The sequence below is a fragment of the Capricornis sumatraensis genome, chromosome 3, assembly GCF_032405125.1.
Source record: "Capricornis sumatraensis isolate serow.1 chromosome 3, serow.2, whole genome shotgun sequence".
NCBI classification, from domain to species: Eukaryota; Metazoa; Chordata; class Mammalia; order Artiodactyla; family Bovidae; genus Capricornis; species Capricornis sumatraensis.
The window spans coordinates 50,004,234-50,027,916 of record NC_091071.1 but is presented as its reverse complement, the minus strand read 5'-3'; the positions used below and the strand labels follow the sequence as shown (position 1 = coordinate 50,027,916).

Here is a 23,683-nt window from a genome sequence, read left to right as displayed (position 1 = left end):
AAAAGAGTCGGACATGACTGAGCAACTAAACAACAGTGTAATTGTTCTCAGGCAACCGCAGAAGAAAAAGAGGATAAAATTATACAGTATCTCAGACCTTATTGGTCATAAGCCATGTTATTCCTTCTTTCCTCTAAGAACATCTAAAATCATTTGTTCTGTTGTTTTGAATCACTGAAGCATTTTAAAGGAATCTTTCTAAAAGTAACTGAGTAATGCTCTTCCAGGGAAGTTTTCATTCTAATGTCAGAACCACTACCAACTTTCTACATCATTTTTTATTCAAAACTTTAGTTTCACAATGCAGAAATTTTTTTGTCCAAAAATTCCTTATTTTTGCAAATGCAATCATCATCCTAATAATCACTTTTTAAGATCCTATTAAACATACATTTACTGAATTCAACAGATGTGTAAAACATACTTACAGAATAGAATGGAATATAGAATAATACGAAACCAGAATTATTACCTTACGGGATGGAATGCTTTTCCTTAACAAACTACCAGGGCCTGGGCATGGGAGGAGACTGTGTTTTGTGAGGGAGATGTCAAGGTGGCACTAGCAAAGAAAATGGTAAGGAGGTGAATTTATTTAGATCAATGCTTCTTTATCTGAGTTGTCTCAGATACAGGTGAATGTCTCAACTCTGTTTTTGAACAGCCATATTAACTACAGTGTTGTCATACAGACATACAGAATTGGATGCTAAAAGCTTAAAATATTTTCTTTTCTTCATTTTCCTTCCTCCCACCATTTCCCTCAGCATCATGGGTGTTTAAAGCAATGCAAAGTGGGCCAAAAATGCCATTCTTAATGTGGGAAGAACATACTATCTAAATGTGCTCAGAAAACAAACAAGGAGAGACTTCCATGTTTAACTGTAGAAATAACCAGTTACAAGTTAGAAGAAAATGCATCTGCCCTGACACATTTCCTTTTCAGCATTGTATTCTATGTTGGCCAGAGTTACAAGTTTGGGAAGAGGATTTCATGTCATTTCTTCCAACTCTGGAAACAATTCTACTGGGAGGCTCAACAGTTCAGGTAAGACTACTCATTTCATGACTGATGAATCACTGATTGTACACCTTTACGTAAGTAAATTATTTTTCCCTAGCTGTTCAGAACCAGTAATGTGTGCAAAACACCAAGATTCCAGAGGGGAACTGGAAGAAAACAATCATGCAGATTTCATTTGTTCATTTGAAAACTGAACAAATTTAACCTATATCTTTACCTGTATCTTTCCAAGAAGTTGTTTTTATTACAACCCATGTTAACTTTCTCTTTAGAACAGGGTCCAAAACTGCAAATCTGAGACAATGAGACTAAGACACACTTCCAGTAGTGATTCTTCAATTGAAGAAAAATTCAAGGAAGCATGCTTATTCATATGATACAGTAACACAACTATTCCTGACAGAACCTTCCACTAATACAGGAGATTTAATTATATATATCCCATTGTGACATTACTCCTTCCTATAACAAGCTTTTGCAAAAAGAAAAAGGTTCAGTACTTTAATAAGGTCTTTTTCTTTCAGTGTTATCAGCCCATCCATTGCTGCAACATAAAGATGTGGTATGAAGAATTTCCCATCTCAAAGAATGCCTTGTATAGCCGTCAGCAAAGTAGGCACACTCTGGGAGGCCAGCCAGGATGTGGGAATGGCCTCCTATAAAACCGAGTTTGTATATGAACATGAAAACGTAATTTTACCTGTATTTGCAGTCGTTTTATATTTACTAAACGCTCTCTAGCCTTCAATAACACAATCTTAAAATTCGAGGAATTCTTCCCTTGTCCCATTTTTGCAAAGAAAGGAAAAATAGATTCTAAAACAAATTTCCGAATTTTTTGGCAATAGTTTAAGTACATTTTTGGAGGTGTTTTAATACTTTTCTTTGGTTAGAAAAAGTTCACGCAAACCAAATTAAAAAATTCTACAGCGTGCCCTGGGAGCTCAATTTTAACACATCCCAGGGCTGTTCTAGCGCCTCAGATTTTTACACCATGGAAATAGAAAATATTAACCAGTGAAATAAATAACAGGTAGGTTTTCAGGAGAGTTGACAAGGTTGGAATGAAGCTACCCAGCAAGCCAGACAGTTGTCAAAGCCGCACTTCGGATTCGTGGGTTCCCATTCCTTCCCACTTTCCTATGCCAGGTCGGTGGTGGGGAGGGGGCAAGATGGGCGAAGCAGAGATTCACAAGGACTGCCAGTTTCTCTTCCAGCCCCGCGCACCTGCCAACCCTCCCCCGTCGCCCCCGGCTTCGCGGCCGCAGCCAACTTCCCGCAGGACCCGGGGGCCGGCCGACCCGGGGGTGGGGGGGAGGCGGCACCTGGCCCCGGGCCTCGGGCCGGCGGGGGCGGGGCGAGCCAGGCACCCAGATCAGTGGGCAAGCGTGCTATTTTTTCTAAAGTCAGCCTCCCGGGGGATGTTGGATTTGGCGGGGCGTGCTCTTTGAAATACTATATTGGGAACCTCACACATTAAACAATTTTTTTTTAAATTGCAAACCTTCCCAGTGCACCCGGCAGCTGGCAAGCTTCCCCTCTCTCCTGCCCGCCGCCCCCGCCTTCTTCCTTCCCGCCCCTTCCCCCCGCCGGGCTCGCGGGAGCCGCCCCCTCCCAGGCGCCCTTTTGGTTCCTCCCAGCTGCCGCGTGAATGGGCCGCCCTCCGGGTTCCGCGGGGCGGGGGCGGCGGGAAGAGGCCGAGCCCGGGCCCCGGCGGCCGCCGCCCCCGCCCCCGCCCCGCGGCGGCCCACGCCGGTATCTGCGTCACTCGGCCGCGCGTGGGCGGGAGCCGGAGCGGCGCATGTAGCAAGAGCGGAATCTCCCAGCGTGACAGCGCGCGGGGGGTGGAGGCGGCGGAGGCGGGCGGGGGAGGGGGTGCCGCGCGCGAGGGGAGGGGCGGGGAGGGGAGTAGGGGGGAGGGCGCGGCGGGGGAGGTGCCGCCGCCTCAGCCGCCCGCGCGCCGGAGTCGGGAGGAGCCGCCGCCGCTGCCACCGCGGCCGAGCGAGTGCCGTCGGGGCTGGCGGGCGGGAAGGAGCCGCGGGCCCGAGCTGGAGCGGGGGAGTAGGGAGAGCGCGCCCACCACCTTCCCTTCCCCCCCTCGATGGGAGCGGGGGCGTCCCGGCCGCCGCAGCCGACCGAGGAGACCGAGCCGGGGGCCGCCACTTCGGAGTTGGGGCTGAGGCGTCCTCTGGGGAGAGCGCGCCAAGACCGCTGCAGCAGCTGGCCGAGTACGTACCGACTCGCTGTCCGCCAAGTGCCAGGTGCCTCAGTGCTCGGGCGAACTTGGGGCGGCGGGGTCTCCGGGCTGCGCCGGCACTTGGGGGGCGGGCGTCCAGGGCCGCGGGCCCGGCGCGGCCGCCGCCGGAAGGAGAGGGCGGCCTCGGGCTCCTGTGGACGATTCCCGGAGAGAATCGGTGCGCAGGGGCAGCAAGAAGAGGGCGAGCCGGGCCGCGGGGCCGACCTGTGCGTTCCGCTCCCAGGAAGCCGGGGATGCGGCGTCCACTTTTCCGACCCGGCTTTGGCCGTCGCGCGCGGCGCGGAGCGCTCGTGGGTTGTGCGCGGTGGGAGCGCGCGCCGGCCCCGGAGTTTTGCAGCCTCTTTCCGCAGAGGCAGAGTCTTTTTGTTGGTTTGTTTACTTTAGAGTCTTAATTTTCGTCCTGAGTATCCTCTCTTTCGGAATGTAGTCGTTTTCTTTTTAAAGGCGGAAGGAGAGTTTTGCTTGAAAGTGGCTTACAGAAACTTGGCATCGAGGTGAGATGGAAGCGAGAGACTCATTTGTGCTCGCTAAGGCCGAGTATGGAATTTGCCAACACATGTGGGACATACAAGCCTTGGATGCAGAAGTCTGTGACCTTATTTATGGAGAAACGGTGCGAGTGCAGTCAAATGCTTTCGGACTGCAACTTCGCGGTTCACAAGGCTCAAGATGTGAAAGGACACTTCGAGTGAGCCTAAATTTTGTAAGATCTTGGGCGAAAGGATAATTGAATTGGAATATGCATTTATAGGTTCTGCAGACCAAGTTTTGCAGCAGGTGATGAGGAGAAATCCTTGACTTGCATATACTTAATTCCTCACTCAGAGAGATTCGGGAGGCAGAGAAAATTTGGGGGTAGCTGTCAATTTAAAATTTCCTTCAGAAAGAGTTGGTTTGGAGTAACCTGTCACTACTAATTGGTTTGCCAGTGACATGTCTGCAAACTTAAGGAGTGCAAAGATCAGAGCTGAGAGGGAAATACTCAGATCTTGTTTAAAAATATTTTGGCAGTTTTAATAGATAATATTAGATTGCATAGGAACAGTGAAACAGAATTTTAAAAAGATTAGTCACGTAGGAAATGCTAGGCTGTTTTGTTGGAGAAGTGTGCACATAATGAAATACCTTCTTTGATTTTCACTTTTTTGAAAAATTTCCCTGTAAACCATACCAGATTGTGACATGTCGGAATTTATGTGTGGGTTTTAAGAAGGGATAGTGGGAGAAAAGATGCATAGGATTTGCTTTCTCTGTTTTGGATGGGAGCTGATGTTTTCCAGAAGACCTTAAAAAGCTGCTTCTAGTCCAGCCTAAGGGCCAGTAAAAGTGTCTCTTAGATTCAGGGGTATCCTTTTCCTCCATTTTCCAGTACTTGAAACATTTAATACTATCTTTTCGTTAAGTTTTAAGAATTATGTTCTCCTTGTAGGTATTATTGTGCATGTTAGGATTCTCTTTGGAGAAGGAAATGGCAACCCACTCCAGTATTCTTGCCTCGAGAATCCCACGGACAGAGGAGCCTGGTGGCTACAGTCCATGGGGTCACAAAGGGTTGGGCACGACTGAGTGAGCAGCAGGATTCTCTTGAGAGTTTATATATATCTGCAAGGTCAGCCTACTTTATTTCTGTTTGGGTATTAAAGTTATTGGGAAATCAGGTCATGAAAGAAAATACCAAAGAACCAGTGGAAGGTTTCTCGTTTTAATTTTATTATTTTTAGCAGCTTGCACAGAAGTTAATATGTCAGCCTGGTATTAGGAAAATTTTGTTTTCCTTGCCTCTGGTGATTTCCTATTATGTGTGAGTAAATCAGTGATAATAATAAAAACATTGAGGCGTTGTAGATTTTGATTTCATTCTTCCTGCTAATTATGGATGTAGCGAACGTGACGGAAATCCTTAGGAATACTGTAGCTGATACAAGGAAATTTAGTGAGCTTATATAGCTAATAAGTAATTTGCTATATCCAGTGAATATATCTTTCCTTGTTTGAGAATGAACAAAATTAAATAATCTCGGTTAAATTAATGAAAATTTTTCCTTTTTTGTTGACTAGTAACATCCATTTCCCTGTAGAAAATTAATATATTTCCATTCTCCTTGTTATTTGGAGAATCAGTTAAAGCATTAGGTATTTTCTTTTAATCACATTTGAAGAGCATATTGGCTTATTATGAAGGATTTTGGGGATTTGTACCATGGCTGTTTTGAAAGAAAAAAATTATAGTGTATGACAAAGTGGCAGAGACCTTTGAAGAATTTATTGCATGAACTTTAAATATTTAAAGTAAAAAATGGTTGCATGGCAACAGAAGTATGTCAGGTTTTTGTGTCTGTTAACCTAGACTCTGTCCTAATACTTGGGCTTCGTCTGGTCCATTATAAGTCTAATTGTTTTTGTTGATGCTATGCATGTACATTATTGGGAATAAAAGCTTTGTAAAATTTACCCTTAAATGTGAAGCCGTATTCTGGATACCACAGAAGTATGATACATTTTATGTTACTTCCACGGAAATGACCATCTTATAATACTTTTTGAACAGGTTAAGATCTTCCTTCGTATAATCGTCTTTGTATGCATATTTTGTAAAATTTATTAAAAACAATAAGGAATAAATGATGCCCACTTAAGCTTAATATAAGGTTCCTAGCCCCTTTGCTTTGGATTTAGTTTTAACTGTTTCGTTCATTCCTTTTAGTAGAATGAAGAATAGTACAGTTATTATATTAAATGCAAATTTGCCTTTTGATCTGACATTTTCAATAACTAGTACAATAGTAGAATATACTCTCTTAAACTTAACAATGAAACAAGTGGGAAGTTGATGTTAGAGAAGTTGATGTTGGGGAAAAAATAGTAATCCTTGTCAGAATTCTCACACCTAAAATATACCATTAAGCTTTCAAATAGTTTGTCATTTATCAATACATTGTATTTAGAGAGTTGCATCTGAAGTTGTAGTGTATGTTAATTTAATAATTTTTAAAGAGGAATTTCTGAAATAAATAAAATTTTGTATGTACTGTGTGCACACCGCATGCTCAGATGGCACTTAATGTTTGGTGACTAACTTGACTGTTAGTTGATTGAAGAATTTCCAGTCATATTATATGAAGTACTAGTGTTTACCTGTTGTTCTCACAGTTAAGGCATACTTATTATTTAATTGCAAGAAATAAATGATTTTCCTAATACTGATAAATTTAAGCTTACACCTTGAAAAATTAAAATTTTAAGAGATTTATACGAAATATTTTCCAGCTTCATTCAGAGTTCAGAAAAAAAAAATCAGGCGAGAACATTTTAAGTTTGCTAAATTATTGTTAATGTATTAGAAGATATATGTTTAATTCATAGATATTACAGTAATAAGATCCAAAAATATCTTTTTTTTGGCTCTTTAAAAAATTTATTTTTAACTGGAGGATAATTGCTTTACAGTATTATGTTGGTTTCTCAAAAATATCTTGCCTTAAGATATATTCCTGAATGCTTAATAATAAATATGCCTAGTTAAATCCTTTGATACTTGAAACGCGTAGATAGGAGTTAGTACCTGGACCACCCTGCAATCTTAAATAACCCATGATGTAACTAAGCCACACTTAGTTATTTTAGGTTGAGTTCTGGGATTAGGAAAATAGAATTTGAATAATTCACTCCTAGGCTTAAGGGTCGTCCAGATTCTGGCTTGTCTTTTCAATCTCAACCTGTAAAGTACCCATTGCACCCTCTCCCCAGACTCCTATACCGTCAGGCTGTGTGTGGTTAGTCACTCAGTCATGTCCAACTTTTTGCGACCCTGCGGACTATAGCCCGCCAGGCTCCTCCATCCATGGAATTCTTCAGGCAAGAATACTGGAGTGGGTAGCCATTCGCTTCTCCAAGGGGTCTTCCAGAAATCAAACCTTGTCTCCTGCATCGCAGGCAGATTCTTTAGCATCCGAGCAACCAGAGAAACCGTACCTTAAGGCTACATTCTCCCAAAGCTGCCTATACCTGAGAGGTTTTAAATATAGCCGTACGCTTCAGATTTCCTATTTCCTTCCTTGCCATTTCCTGTCTCTACCTTTCATTCCCTTAGTGTGTACCCGATCTCATCTCGGTGTTAGAGGAAAACAATCTCGTGGAACTAATTCACCTTAACCTGTAAATGACTCGTGAGCTAACTCTTCCCAAATATTTTCACATTTTTTTTTTCGAAGTCTGGAAGAGATTGGTGACAACTTAGATAATTTCACAGTAAAACTTTCAGGCTGTGTTGGAAGGCAGGAATTGATAGTCCTCTGCATAAGTCAGATTTTACTAGAATTTTGCCCTTGGTTTCTACCCACTACTGGAAGAGTCTCTTCTTTGGAATGCGGTAGACTTCACAGAAGTGTGTATATACATTTGTATATTTCCTGCATCATGAAGAGGGTGTTTGTGAATCCATTTGAATCTAATGATCATTAATAAGATTGATATTTGTTATCTGGAGGTGACATTTTAATTCATAGAAATCAAGAGGGAAAAGACCTAGGATCTCTCATAATTGAAACTGATTTCTTAAAATGCTGCTGTTGGGGCTAGGCTAATAATGATGTATTCTGGTAAAGGGAGCTCATCTGGCCATCTTATGGGAATCCACCATGTAATTAAAGGGGAAGTACTGAGGATGAGGGAATGAGAAAGATGGGAGGTAAAGTAGCAGGATGGGCTCTTACTAGATTGGACACCAGTTAACACAGAGGAAATCCCTTTTGGAATACAAAGTGAAAGTCCCTCAGTCGTGTCCGACTCTTTGCGACCCCATGGACTGTACAGTCCATGAATTGTCCAGGCCAGAATACTGGAGTGGGTAGCCTTTCCCATCTCCAGGGTATATTCCCAACCCAGGGTCGAATCCAGGTCTCCCGCATTATAGGCGGATTCTTTACCAGCTGAGCCACAAGGGAGGCCCAGGAATACTGGAGTGGGTAGCCTATCCATCCTCCAGCGGATCTTCCAGACACAGGAATCAAACCGGGGTCTCCTGCATTGCAGGCAGATTCTTTACCAGATGAGCTACTGGGGAAGCCCTGATACATAAAAGGAGGCTGTAATCAAGAGTCTGACTCAAATATTTGGTTTCATTCAACAGAAGTTTTTAACAGAGATGTTATTCCTCTTTGAATACTTAGATTAGAGAGGGATAACAGCTGAATGAGACTCTAGTCCCTACATCTTGCATGCTGAGTTACTTCATTTGTGTCAGACTTTGCAACCCTATGAACTAGCCCTCCAGGCTCCTCTGTCCAAGGCAAGAATACTGGAGCGGTTGTCATGCCCTCCTGCAGGGGATCTTCCTGACCCAAGGACCAAACCCACCTCTCCTGCGTTGATTGGCAGGCGGGTTCTTACTGCTAAACCATGAGCTTCTCCTGCCATCAGGGAGCTTAAAGCCTGAGGGAATCTGTTCTACAGAGCCATGTAAGTGTGCTTCTCTGTTCCATGGCTCCCTATGTTTAATATTTAGCATAGTGTTTGAGTGTGAGCTTACTTCTCTGTCTCCTGGTTCTTAACTGTCTGTGAAGAACCGCTGGAGCCAAGTCCAGTGTTTGGCACAAGCATCAGGGAAGGTTAAGGGCTACAGAGGCAAATGGATAGGTCTAGGATACCTGTATGAGTTGTTTGGATTTTTTCCTCCATCCAGTGGGGAAATTTGCATAAGTGAGTAAAGAGCCACATCTGTACTTTAGGATGATGAAGTCGACATTTCATTATGGCATATTTTGAAGGTGAGGAGGCTGTTTTCAAAGTTGGGGTGAGAAAGCAAGGGGAAAATCAGAATTAGGTGCTTTTGAGGCAGAGAAAAAGGTTGGTGATGGGGCCTAAGGACATGTCGATTTGAAGAAGGAAGAGGAAAACAAAAGCATGAGGGGGTAAAGACGATACACACACACTGGAATATTATTCGGCCATAAAAAAGAAATTCTACCGTTTGCAACAACATGGATAGAACTGGATGGTGTTGAGGCAGAGAATGACAAATACTATATAATATCACTTACATGTGGAGTTTTACAAATCTAGTGAATATAACAGAAAAGAAAGAGACTCACAAATATAGAACAAACTAGTGATTACCACCTGGAAAAGGGAAAAACGGACGGGCAAGATAGGAGTAAGGGATCAAGAGGTGCAGACTACTGTGTATAGAATAAAGAAGCTGCAAGGATGTATTGTGCAGCACAGGAGATAGAGCCGATATTTTATAATGACTATAAAAGAAATGCCGTGCTGCGCTTAGTTGTGTCCAGCTCTTTGCCACTCCATGGACTGTAGCCTGCCAAGCTCCTGTGTCCATGGGATTCTCCAGGCAAGAATACTGGAGTGGGTTGCCATGCCCTCCTCCAGGGATCTTCCTAACCCTGGAAGGGATCAAACCCATGTCTCCCGCATTGCCAGACTGTCTGAGCCACCAGGGAAGCCCATGAATACTGGAGCGGGTAGCCTATCCTTTCTCCAGGGGGTCTTCCTGCATTGCGGGCAGATTCTTTATCAGCTGAGCCACAAGGGAAGCCCAGAAAAGAAATATGACCTTTAAAAATTGTGAATCGTTATATTGTACACCTGAATCTTTTGTATAATATTATATATTAACTATCACAATAAAATTTTTTAAAAATCAAATCCTTTTATTAATCCAGAAAACTGAAAGAGTAGTGAGAGTTGGGAAGAGAGGATTTGGGAATCTGGACGAAGGGAGGAAAATGATAGCGCATACTTGCTTTTGAGCTTACCAGATTTGAGAAGTTTGACAGCCTCCATGTGAAATGCTGAATTATCAGAAAAACAGTTTGGGTTCTTACAGTTTTCAGGTTTGAAGACCACTTTCTAAATTAAAAAAAAAAAAAGCAAGCACTCATTAATTTTGCTTTTAGTGTTTCATCAATAGAGAATACTTACAATGACAACTTGAATTTGATCACACTATTAAAAGAGAGTGAGATTTTATTAAATCACAAAGTTTTTTTTGTTTTGTTTTTAACTTTGCAAAGTAGATGTATATGTGTAAGTCAGTGTTTGGTGTGCGTTTGGATTTGAGAGCAACTGGCAGTGACTCCATGAACCACTGGTCCAAGCTACAGATGCAGGTTTGGAGGTCAGTCTGCTATAGGTAACAATGAAGCCTAGGAGTGGACGGAGATCATCAGGAGAGAATATGGAAAGAGAGTAGAAATGGGATCTAATATAAAAATTTGGAGAATTCCTGCAGTTAGAGTAAGGGAAGGCAGCATAACATAGTAAAAAGTCAGGTGAAGAGCGTTTCAAAGAGTGATGTCAAACTGCAGAGAGGTTCAAGAGAAAAGCTGGTGATCACTCAGTAGTTACTTGGGAGCTTTGATGGAGGAGCTGGGACAGAAGGCAGGCTGAAGCTTCTTGGACTAGATTGAGGCAGGTTTGAAGGAATGGTTTTCCTTTTTTCCTTGTGACCATTAAAGACCTCTGTCTTACCCTAAATCTCCACATCCCAGCTTGGAGAAAGAGAAATTTTGTTTCCCATATTTATACTAAGTTCTGTGTTACAGTTCAAGGACAAAGCAGGAGTTGACCAGTAAAGTTTTTGGAGCCAAACCAGCTCCTTACTTCACTTAGCATAGTTTAAATCTTGGCAGATGACTGATCCTATCCCAGAAGGAGCCAAAGTGAGCTTGTTGTTAAAAGGTTCTGGAACAAATTATTACCATTTAAAATAGATCACTGAATAGCAAACAACAACAAATGGCCTTAAATGAATCCACTGTTTTATTCCTCTTCCTTTGGGACTAACTGGACTGAAGTACATTTAAGCTGGTGCAAGTGGAGGTTTGCTGTATATAGGCAGCAGGCCTTTGGTTTAGCTTTTGAATGCAGTAAAAATGGATAACTGATTTCTCTTAATTGTGGAATTCATAAAAAGGTCAGACTCAGCATGGTTGTTCCAGCATCTCTTGCAAAGGCCAGGTAACTGGAGTTTTCAGCTGAGTAGACTTGCTGTGCTGTTAGCTGCCTATGTTATGTTGCATTGTATTAGAATCCTTCTGTATTCACTTCCGATTGGAGAGATGCAGCTTTCATTTGATTTATTTGACCTTCATGTTGAAGCATGAATAGATACAGAATTTGTAAAAACAGAAAATCTTGTCTTATAAAAATTTTCTTTTAAATCAAATTAAGTTAATGTATGAAGTGGTGGGTGTTTAAATGATCACAACAGGCTTTATGAGAAACTGAAACGTGCTCTTAAAGCAAAAAGCTTAGGGAGAAAACTCCTTTCCCAGCAGTAAGTGTGGGCCTTTAGCAAGTCTCCTGGGACTCTAAATAGTTCGCTTATTTATCTTTCATCTGGTGTCTTGACTTTGGAAATGTACACTTGGTCTTGTCAGTCCTTGTGGAGATGTTATAATGGTAACTACTTTCTTACTGGAACATAAGAGCTTTCTCCTAGGAAACTGGGGGGGGGGGGCGTTCCTTTTTTTTCTGGGTAAAGATGAGAAAGGATGAAAATTAATATTTTCTAAAACCATTGCCTATCTCAGAAGAATAAAGCCTAAGTTTGTGTTTTGAGTTCTCTTTTTCTTAAATTTCTCTTAAAATTTGTCCACGATATATTCTTTTTATTGCTCTTAAGATTCAAGAACGCTGTTCTAGATTTTCTCAGGTAATTTTTAGTTCACTCCATAATTTGGGGGAGTATAGATGGTGAGGTCATTGATGACACCAAGAATCTTGCAAGGTTACAGCCCTCTTATAAAAAAGCTTTCACAAGCTTTTTTCACATGTGTATGTGCATACATACATATTTATGTGTGTGTGTGACTTAAAGTGAAAGTGAAGTCGCTCAGTCGTGTCCGACTCTTTGCGACCCCATGGACTGTAGCCTATCAGGCTCCTCCGTCCGTGGGATTTTCCAGGCAAGAGTGCTGGAGTGGATTGCCATTTCCTTTTCCAGGGGGTCTTCCTGACCCAGGAATCAAACCCAGGTCTCCTGCATTGCAGGCAGACGCTTTACCATCTGAGCCACCAGGGAAGCCAGCTCAACATGGCTTAAAGCTCAACATTCAGAAAACTACGATCATGGTATCTGGTCCCATCACTTCATGAGAAATAGATGGGGAAACAGTGGAAACAGTGCCAGACTTTATTTTTTGGGGCTCCAAAATCACTGCAGATGGTGATTGCAGCCATGAAATTAAAAGACGCTTACTCCTTGGAAGGAAAGTTATGACCAACCTAGATAGCATATTCAAAAGCAGAGACATTACTTTGCCAACAAAGGTCAGTCTAGTCAAGGCTATGGTTTTTCCAGTAGTCATGTACGGATGTGAGAGTTGGACTGTGAAGAAGGCTGAGCGCCGAAGAATTGATACTTTTGAACTGTGGTGTTGGAGAAGACTCTTGAGAGTCCCTTGGACTGCAAGGAGATCCAGCCAGTCCATTCTGAAGGAGATCAGCCCTGGGATTTCTTTGGAAGGAATGATGCTAAAGCTGAAACTCCAGTACTTTGGCCACCTCATGTGAAGAGTTGACTCATTGGAAAAGACTGATGCTGGGAGGGATTGGGGGCAGGAGGAGAAGGGGAGGACAGAGGATGAGATGGCTGGATGGCATCATTGACTCGATGGACATGGGTTTGGGTGAACTCTGGGAGTTGGTGATGGACAGGGAGGCCTGGCGTGCTGTACTTCATGAGGTTGCAAGGAGTCAGACACGACCGAGCGACTGAACTGATAAATATTTTTGTGCGTGTATACTCTGGAGTTGAAAGCTTGTGGAATTACTGCATTAAGTGTATGAAGGGAAAATGGGTTTCCTTCCCTCTATCTCATGACTTACCTGGTGGCTCAGACGGTAAAGCGTCTGTCTACAGTGCGGGAGACCCGGGTTCGATCCCTGGATTGGGAAGATCCCCTGGAGAAGGAAATGGCAACCCACTCCAGGACTATTGCCTGGAAAATCCCATGGACAGAGGAGCCTGTCCATGTAGGCTACAGCCCATGCGGTCGCAAAGAGTCGGACACGACTGAGCGAGACCCCTCCCTCTATCTCATACGCTTTCTAGAAACCCTTCTATTTGGTATAATGTTGTTCAATATAGACTTGAACTTGTGTCTGTAACTCCCCAGAGCTTGTTTTTATGGGTTAGTGTCCAGCTGGATGATGAATTCTCTCCCTCAGAAGTCTCCCTTTTATGTGGGAGGACAAAACAAATCCTCTTATGAATGATTCAGAAGGTGCAGAAATGTTTTTATCCAGAGAACTAACATGACATGAACCCAAAGGTGGTCTCAGAAGCTGTAAGAGTCTGTGGTGCCCAAGGGGTACACTAACTGGGGATCTTCCAGTGTAGTTTGCCAGGTTTGCCAAATCACAAGAGTCTTCTGAGATGCAACCCTAGGGAATTATATTTTTCAGAAGCTCCCCCAAGTGATTTCCTGGCTGTCAGCAGACGTTTAGTGGGACCAAATTGAATTTTTTTTTTTTAAATATATACCTTGGGAAGTCATCAGGTCATGACTTAACAAAGAGCCATAAAATTTGCGGAGGTCAGAAGTTGATGAGAGCAGATTGTGGATGACACAGGGGTTCCAGGAGTTGGGGTTTCCCAGGAGTCAGTCCTTAAGGTGATAGGGAAGTGCATTCTCCTTGGATGGGATGACTGAGACTGGAGTTTTGTGTAGCAGCCTGGCCCATGATGTAAAGCAGAAGCCCCAGATTTGTTGATCTGGCCTTCAGGGCTGTTCCCAGTGTTCCGCAGCTTGCGGAATCTCCCAGTTAACAATTGTTCCTGACTTTCCTGAGTTGAGAGTGTACTTGCATCTTCTTCCAATGTATGTATTCTTTTGGCTTTCTATAATTTTTGCTATAGAGGGCTGGAGGAGCCTTTTAATCGTAAAGGTGCATTGATTACAGGTTTGTTTCTCTTAAAGGGAAGTACTTGGCCAGCTCCTCTATGTATGTGGGAGGTCTCCAGGCAACTGTGAATGACTTTTAAGTAAAACTGCTAAGAGGTCAAGAAGTGCTTTGCTGGGTCTTGTTCTGTCTCTTGAAAGGGAGACTTCTCTGCCTTCCTTGGGCTCTAGAAGTATAACTTCCTTGGCTCTGTCTTGGGCTCTTCCACACCCACTGGCTTCATCCTCTCTCTTGAACCCTGAGACAAACTTGGGTTCCATGCTGTTATTTTGCAAACAGGACCGCTCTGCTTCAGCATTATGCCTTGTACCACATTCTCAAGTGCCGTGTGTTTGAAAGAGAATTCCAACATCCCTAATTTTCTGTATCCCTGATGCCTGTTGCAGTTCTAGACTCTCGCATAGGTAATCCCATAGTCACCTATTAGTCTCTTTCTAGAACCACCGGAAGTGTTTCTAAAAAATGGTAACCGTTTCCTCTCTTTCATCACTTACACCTAAGTGATCACCAAGTCTTGCCATTTATTTGTCTGAATTTTTCCTGCCTCTTTTTTCTCCATTCCTAAATATACCACCTAGTATCTTATTTATTCTAGTTCATACTGAAATCACTCATCTGCCTGCCAGACTAATCTTACTACTTTTTCTTTATAAGATAGGAACTAACTATACCTATCTCACAGGGCTGTTGTGAGGAGGAGACATAATGTTAAGTGCCTGTTTATCATACTGTCTGACAAGTATTCAGTGCATGTGTGGTAGCAGAGTGTACTTACCTCCTTCAGAAGTTTGTTACCCTTCGCTTCTCCTCTGTGTGCACTCCATGGAAGCAGCAAAGTGAATGCTCAAAAATACAGCATACAGAGCCCTGTGAGCCATGTTTGGCTTAAGTCCCTAGACCTATTTAGCTACCTGTGAGATCTCAGGCAGATTACTGATCTTTGAGCCTTTATATTTTTTTCCTTTAAAATGGAAACTATTACTGACTGTTAATCATTATGATTGTTAGGAGAGTAAGGTAACTTACAGATAGAGAGAGGCTTCCCAGATGGTATCAGTGGTAAAGAATTCAGCTGCCAATGCAGGAGACACAAGAGACTCCGGTTCGATTCCTGGGTCAGAAAGATCCCCTGGAGTAGGAAATGGCAAACCACTCCAGTATTCTTGCCTGGAAAATCCCATGGACAGAGGAGCCTGGCAGCTACAGTCCGTGGGTCGCCAAGAGTCAGACACGCCTGAGTGCATGCACACAAACGCGCGCGCACGTGCACACACACACACACACACACACACACACACGGCATAGAACGCTTCCTTAACAGTCAGTTGCTGTGCAGATGCTCCTTGTTTTTTGTTCTTCCCATACTGCAATCTTAAACCCTGTAGTGTCTGACCAAGAGGCTTAAGAAGTTTTTTAGCAAGTGTGGTGAGCGTTTCCTCTCTTCTTTTTGCAGGTTAAGCCCATCCACAGTGATGGCCGCAGCCTTACCCAGGACCCTGGGGGAGTTGCAGCTGTATAGAATATTACAAAAAGCCAACCTGCTTTCTTATTTTGATGCCTTTATCCAGCAAGGTGGTGATGATGTCCAGCAACTCTGTGAAGCTGGAGAAGAGGAGTTCTTGGAGATCATGGCGCTCGTGGGCATGGCTAGCAAGCCCCTGCATGTCAGAAGGCTGCAGAAGGCGTTGAGAGACTGGGTTACGAACCCTGGCCTTTTCAATCAGCCACTGACGTCTCTGCCTGTCAGTAGCATACCCATCTATAAGTTACCAGAGGGCTCACCAACATGGCTGGGAATATCCTGCAGCAGCTATGAAAGGAACAGCGGTTCCCGAGAACCTCATTTGAAAATCCCCAAGTGTGCTGCCACCACGTGTGTGCAGAGCTTGGGGCCCGGGAAGTCAGACGTGGCAGGGAGCTTAGCGCTGCAGGCTATCGGCGACTCCCGGCTCTGGCAGGGCCACCACAGCACCGAGAGCGAGCACAGCCTCTCCCCAGCGGACCTGGGCTCTCCGGCTTCCCCTAAAGAGAGCAGCGAGGTGCTGGATGCTGCCGCTGCACTCTCTGTAGCCGAGTGTGTGGAACGGATGGCCCCCACGCTGCCAAAAAGTGACTCGAATGAAGTGAAAGAGCTGCTGAAAACCAACAAGAAGTTGGCCAAGATGATTGGCCACATCTTTGAGATGAGTGATGACGATCCACACAAAGAAGAGGAAATCCGAAAATACAGTGCAATATACGGCAGATTTGACTCGAAGAGGAAGGATGGGAAGCACCTCACACTCCACGAGGTAAAGAGCCCACATGTTTCTTTCTGTGTATGTGGTGTGCATGTCTCTTAAAGAAATTAGCTTGGCAATAGTTTACAGCAGAGATAATACACTCCCTGGATTAAAGACGTTTAGGCTCAGCAAAATATAACTCTTTGGTGAAAATGGACCATGTTGCTTGTGTTAAGGTATTTCTGTGTTGAATTCAAACATGTTTAACTTTAAAATTGTAGTGTAGAGTGACTCTTAGAATAATATCAGTTTAAGTAGTGAAAGCATAATAATATCAGCATATTATCAGTTTCAGTCGCTCGCTCGTGTCCGACTCTCTGTGACCCCGTGGACTGTAGCCCACCAGGCTCCTCCATCCGTGGGATTCTCCAGGCAAGAATACTGGAGTGGGTTGCCATTTCCTTCTCCAGGGTATCTTCCCGACCCAGGGACTGAACCCAGGTCTCCTGCATTGCAGGCAGACGCTTTACCCTCTGAGCCACCGGGGAAGCCCCAGGGAAAGCATAAAGTCTGCATTTAGAAGGCAGTTTATCTTTTAATTAAGAATTAAAAATGAAATTTAAAATCTAACTTAAAAATCATTGTTGTAGACTTTTTAGGAAAAAAAGTTGTAAAAAATAACCAGAACTTAAAGTGATTTTTAGCTAGCATAGAAAACAAAATGCTATGAGATGAATGTTAGAAGAATTATTGTAGCCTTGAACGTTGTTTTGGTGTGACGTTTGATATTAAAAATCCTCATTTTATTTTTGTAGCAGTCTATCTAGAAATATTTTGCTTAAGTAGAAGAATACATGTATGTATATTTCTTTTACATTTTCTCCCTTTTTCTTGTCTGTCTGGCCAGCACATCATCTAAGACTCAAGCACGAGCTTGTCTTTTATAGCGTGTTTTCCCCTAAGGAGAATGACCTTTCCTTTCCATTTTCATCCCTGTACATACTTCTATCACAGTAGCTTCAACACTATATTGTACTTTTTAATATATTGGTCTGTCCCTCATAGTATACTTCGGGATTCTTCAAGGCAGAAATTATATCTCATTAATTTTTATATCTTCAGAATCTAATGTACTCAATAAATGCTTGAAAAATAAGTGCATTTCAAAATTACCTTTTTTACAGTATTGTAAAGTAAAATAAAGTCAAAATAAAAATTAAAAAAACAAAAAAATAAAATAAATTCGTGTATAGCAAAAAAAAATTACCTTTTTTAAACAAAAGCTGTTTGATAGCTAAAATTTATAGCCATTTATCCATTAGACGAAAGAGATAAATTCTCCTTGGAAAAAAATGTTCAGTTGAATGCAGTATTTCATGTTAGAAACATAAGATCATTCCCCACAGACTTGTACTTAAACACAGAAAATAGTATATACTCACTGAAAAAGTATTCAGTTACTACAGAAAGATGTGAAGTAATTGAATCTGTAAACATCCAGGTACTTTTCTTTGCATATACAAATGTGGGGTCATATTTTGGACACTCTTATCCAAATTCTTTTTTAAAAAACTTAATAATATACTCAAAGTACAGTATACCATTAGGTATATTTTCAGGCAGTTACGTATAGAGCTGCTGTATTCGTTTGTGGGTTAATTACATTTCACAGTGTGAATGTGCTGTTATCTTAACCATTCACTTTTTGATGTCACTTAATGTGTTTTCATTTTTAAAAAATTTTACATGTGGTGAGACATGAATATGCTACACATACACCTTTACAGATTTGTACATGTTTTGCAATGGAATAGATTCCAACATGTAAAATTATGGGCCCAAAGAATATGTAGGTTTAATATTTTAGTAGATAGTGCTTAATTGCCTTCTAAAAAAGCTAGAACAGTTTGTATTTTCTTCATCATTATATGCAAGTGTCCATTTTTCCACACTCTTGCTAATACTGCTTTTGTCATTTTTAATTTTCGTCAGTCTAAGAAAAATTTTCATTGCTCAAAGTAACTTCCATTGTTGAGGAAGAGCATCTTTTCTTATGGTAAATAGACATCCAATTTTATAGTCATATCCTTTGTTTTAATGTTGGAGTTGTCTTACCTTTAAAATATTGGTAAAAACTTTTTATATTGTAAGTATATTAACTTTTTGTCTTAGAGTGTAAATATTTTTCCATATTATCATTTGTCCTTTGACCTTTTAGACTGGTTGCCATGTGGAAATTTAATTCTGTATAGTAATAGTCATTGATCTTGTCCTGTGTCATTTCATTTATCTAATTCTCTGTTCCTTCACTGGTATAAAGTTACTTCAGTTACTGTATATTTTATATATGGAAAGGCAAGTGCCCCTTCAATAGTATTCTTTTGTAGCTTCTTTTTTTTAGGTAATCTTACACATTTCTCCTTCTCAAATGAAATTTTTAGTGTATTTGTCAAATTTCCCCAAAATTTCTGTTGGTGTTTGATGAGAAATGCCCTAAAGGTATAGATTAATTGGGAGGAAAATGATATATTTACAATAGTGAAAACTCCCATAGAGTAACATAGTATGTGCATTTACTTAGCTCTTCTATATTCATTCTAATGTAATTTTTTAGTTCTTTATTCAGAGTTTTGAACATTTCTTGTTGGGTCAAATACTGTGTATTATATATGTGTTTATTAAATGTTTGTATTATAAACATTTACATTTATTTTGCTTGTATAGATACATGAATATGTAAGCTATGAAGGGGATATAGTTGTAAATGAAATTGTTTCCTTTTTAAATTACTATCACTGGCCGATTTTTATATATTAATCTTCTTTTCAGCAGTTTCACCATCTCATATTTTTAAATTACTGTAGATGTGAATGTCTGCTGATGCTTAATATGAGAGAATTGGTTAGCAGAATTAGTCTCAGGGACTCTGATTTGTTCTCCTTTGGGCATGTCCTTGTGTAATTGTTGTGTATTGTTGGCATACAATAATGAAGTCGCAAGAACTTGTGGACAGATCTAGAAAACACAAGCAGCGTTATAATTCAGCTACACTTTGACACTCTCATTGCCTGTGACCCCATGTAGAGGAATCTACTGAAGGCTACTATAACAGGGAACAAAGGGTGAGACATGTTGGCAATCTCGGGTTCATGCTTTAATCTAGCTTTCATACAGTTTTTAAATATGGCAGATGAAACACAGTCAAGGACTTGTATTTTTATTAAAGCAAAAGTATGTTAAAGAGATGACTTTAATAAACCCTATCAATCTCACTCAAAAAATTCCTAACCTGCTTTTAAAAAATCCAAAATGAATTATTTCACACTTCACTTTTCCTAAGGGGCACTTTGCTTCTTTGAATAAATAGGCACAGGTGGTATTTAAGTAATGAGACCATTGTGGGTTTCCCAAAAGAAGGAAACAATCAAAATGAATGCTAGTAGGCGGAGATGTGGGGGTGTAGCTTTGGAAAATGTGGCCTGTGTTTTTGAAACGAAACTTAGACCACTTATTATTTGTAAGTCAAGTGTGTGAATCTGATCCTATAATATATTTTAGGATAGAAGTTTGTGCATCAGAGCACTTTCTTCAAACTAGGAACCATCCAAGAGTTTGGTAGAAATTATGAAATTCTGAGGGAATTAAAGAAGCTACCATCAAGTGTACCGTTTAGGTATTGTGATAATTTCACTTTTTTTTTTTTTGACTGTTTAAAAAGAGAGAGAGACTTGAGTTTTTCTAAATTCCTAAGACTAAAGAAGGATATTAGTTTGTCCTCAGTTTCTAAATAAGGAAAAATATGACTTATTCCTAATCCACTTTTGGTAGCATTTCTGACCCTGTGTATAGTGTTACAGATTCTGTGGACGCTATTCTTTTAGTCTCTGAAGACACACAAGTAGGTCACAAGTAGATGAACATCAGGAAGTTATCTGTACCAGAAAAATGATTTTCAACTCACAAGTACATAAAATTCTCGTTTTTATAAAAACAAGGAGCTAGGCCCATGGAATACGTAGGGGTGCCAGGTTTAGGTCAGCTACCACCGTAATGTTGAGAAGCAAGGCTGAAAGTGTCAGAGAAGCCCAGCAGTTTTAGTTTTGAGAGAGGGGGATCGTCAAATCAGGGAACCTGGTAGACCTGAACATACTGCTGCTGCTGCTGCTGCTGCTAAGCTGCTTCAGTCGTGTCCGACTCTGTGCGACCCCATAGACGGCAGCCCACCAGGCTCCGCCGTCCCTGGGATTCTCCAGGCAAGAACACTGGAGTGGGTTGCCATTTCCTTCTCCAGCGCAGGAAAGTGAAAAGAAAAAGTGAAGTCTTGCAGTTGTGTCTGACTCTTAGCAACCCCATGGACTGCAGCCCACCAGGCTCCTCCGTCCATGGGATTTTCCAGGCAGGAGTACTGGAGTGGGTGCCATTGCCTTCTCCGCCTGAACATACTACTAGTAGTTATAATGCTTTGTTCCAAACTCTCAGCTTGAGTGGAGCTGGATATTTCCTTTTGATCATTTTAAAAAGTAGATTATAGGGCTATTAGGTTACTGTTACTTCTTGAGTCACTTTAGATAAGTCACATTTTTTTTCTGAGAATTTGTCCATTTCAACTAAGTGTTCAAACTTACTGGGATAGTTTATAGTTTTTAAAACCTAATATTGTTTGTACCTTTGTCTCTTTCCCCCTGATCAGTCTTGCCAGAGATTCGTCAGTTATATTAATCTTTTCAGGGATCTGCAGACCGAAGCCTGTGGGCAAAATTTGCCCACTTCCTAATTTTGAAAATAAACTTTCTTTGGAATACAGACATGCCTTTCTGTTTATGCATTATCTGTGGCTGCTTTTGAGCTACAGTGTAGGGTTGGATTGTTGTAACACAGACTGGTCTGTAAAGCCTAAAATATTACTGTCTGACCTTTTACAGAAAAGCTTTCCCACTTCTTTATTAGGAAGCACTTTTGGCTTAATTGATCTTTCTGGTTACGTTGTGTTTGTTCACATCTGCTTTCGTTTAGTTTATTGTTCTAACTTATATTTTATCCTGAGTTCATTAATATTCAGCTGTTCTTTTATAACGTAACCAATTAAAGCCATGAATTCTCACTATGTGTTGAATTAGCATTATTCCCAAAGGTTTCAATTCTGATTATTTCTTTTTTATGTATGCTTTCTGTTCACAAATTGTTAAGAAGGTTTTTTTTTTTTCCATTTCCTAATATGAGAGGTTTTTCCTTAGTTCTTTTTCCTAATGATTTCTAACTGAATTACATTGTGATTAGAGAACATGATTTGCATGATATGGCACCCCACTCCAGTACTCTTGCCTGGAATATGCCATGGACAGAGGAGCCTGGTGGGCTGCAGTCCATGGGAGTCGCAAAAAGTTGGACATGACTGAGCGACTTCACTTTCACTTTTCACTTTCATGCATTGGAGAAGGAAATGGCAACCCACTCCAGTGTTCTTGCCTGGAGAATCCCAGGGACAGGGGAGCCTGGTGGGCTGCTGTCTCTGGGGTCGCACAGAGTCGGACACGACTGAAGCGACTTGGCAGCAGCAGCAGCAGCCCTTTAAAATATGTAGAGATGTTAGTTATGGCCCAGTATGTGGTCAGTGTTTTAAATGTGCTTCTGCAGTTGTTGTTAGAGTGTTCTGTGTGTGTTTAACAAGCTTTTTAGGTCTCTTATTCAAACCTTCTGTAGACTGAATTTTTTATTATTTTGTTGGCTTGCTGTATTAGTAACTGAGTCGTGTGTTAAAATCACCTACTTTGATTGTGAATTTGTCTGTTTCCTTTTGAATTATGTAGTGGCCTTATTGATTTTTTTAATAATGCATTTTTTTTTTAAATTTTTTTTGTGTTGATGTTAATACATGTGCTTTCTGTTACTAATTGCTTGTTACTTCTTTTTTCCATCCTTTTGGTTTTTCTGAATCTATGTTTTCGATATATCTCTTGTAAATACTGATAGTTGGGTTTTTTAAAAATCCTGTCTTACATTCTTTGTCTTTTAATGCAAACATTTGGTCCATTTAAATTTATTACAGTGACTGATGTTTTGAATTCATTTCCTTTATTTTGTATTTCTTCCCTTCCCCTTTTTCATAGCTCACATTTACCATCTGGAACTAGTGTCCTTTAACTTGAAGTGCATTATCTAGAATTTTCTTAATGAAGGCCTACTGTAGGCACACTGTCTCCTTCCCCACCCCACTGGGAAATAGCTTCATTCTGCCCTCATTGTTGTTACTGTTGCTCTGCCGCTAAGTTGTGTTCAGCTCTTTGCGACCCTGTGCACTGCAGCATGCCAGGCTTCCCTTTCTATTACTATCTCCTGGAATTCGCTCAAACTCATATCCACCGAGTCAGTGATTCCTTCCAGCCACTTGATCCCCTGTTGCCCCTTCTCCTCCTTCCCTCATTCTTTCCCAGCATCAGAATCTTTTCCAGTGAGTCAGCTCTTTGCATCAGGTGGCCAGACTATTGGAGCTTCAGCTTTAGTATCAGTCCTTCCAATGAATATTCAGGGTTGATTTCCATTAGGATTGACTGGTTTGATCTCCTTGCTGTCCAAGAGACTCTCAAGAGTCTTGTCCAGCACCACAGTTTGAACACATCAGTTGTTCAGTGCTCAGCCTTCTTTATGGTCCAACTCTCATATCTGTACATGACCACTGGAAAAGCTATAGCTTTGACTACACAGACCTTTGTCAGCAAAGTGATTTCTTTGCTTTTTAATGCACCGTCTAGGTTTGTCATAGCTTTCCTTCCAGGGAGAAAGCGGGTTGTTTTTTTTTTAATTGTAAAGCAATTTATTTTCTTGGGTTGACAACAGATAAATCTCACTGAAATGTGGCAGTAAGTTTGGGTAGAAGAGGAGGATATTGGCCATATTAGTACTGAGATATTGATGGGTATACATCTGAGGCAGCATATTTTCAAGAGTATTTTCTTATTACAAATCATCCGCCCCATTTCCAGACTGTGCATCTTGATTTTTTAAATATATATATTTTTTATTAAAGTATAGTTGACTTACAATGATTCAGGTACAGTGCAAGGTGATTTGGTTATACAAATACAGATATATTATTTTTGAAATTTTTTCCATGGTGAGTTATTACAAGATACTGACTGTAGTTCCTATGCTATACAGTAGACCTTTGTTGCATATCTATTTTTTAATTAGAAATCTAGCATTCTATTCATACTGAGTCAAACAAGTGGAACCAAAATGTTGTAATTTTTTAGTTAGGAA

The 23,683-nt window shown here is 41.3% G+C and overlaps 1 protein-coding gene across 3 annotated transcripts in view; it reads left to right on the top strand.

Moving 5' to 3' along the window:
- The first annotated feature begins 3,187 nt into the window (after nt 1-3,187).
- NAB1 (NGFI-A binding protein 1) overlaps nt 3,188-23,683 on the top strand; it is a 48,512-nt gene continuing 28,016 nt past the window's right edge. For 2 of the 3 annotated variants that reach the window (XM_068967814.1, XM_068967812.1), the window contains exons 1-2: nt 3,188-3,252; nt 15,658-16,495. In XM_068967814.1, coding sequence (XP_068823915.1) covers nt 15,677-16,495 — 819 coding nt within the window. In that variant the 5' untranslated portion in view covers nt 3,188-3,252; nt 15,658-15,676. Of the gene's footprint in view, nt 3,286-15,657; nt 16,496-23,683 lie in introns of all 3 variants that reach the window. The other variant, XM_068967813.1, reaches the window with a different exon arrangement.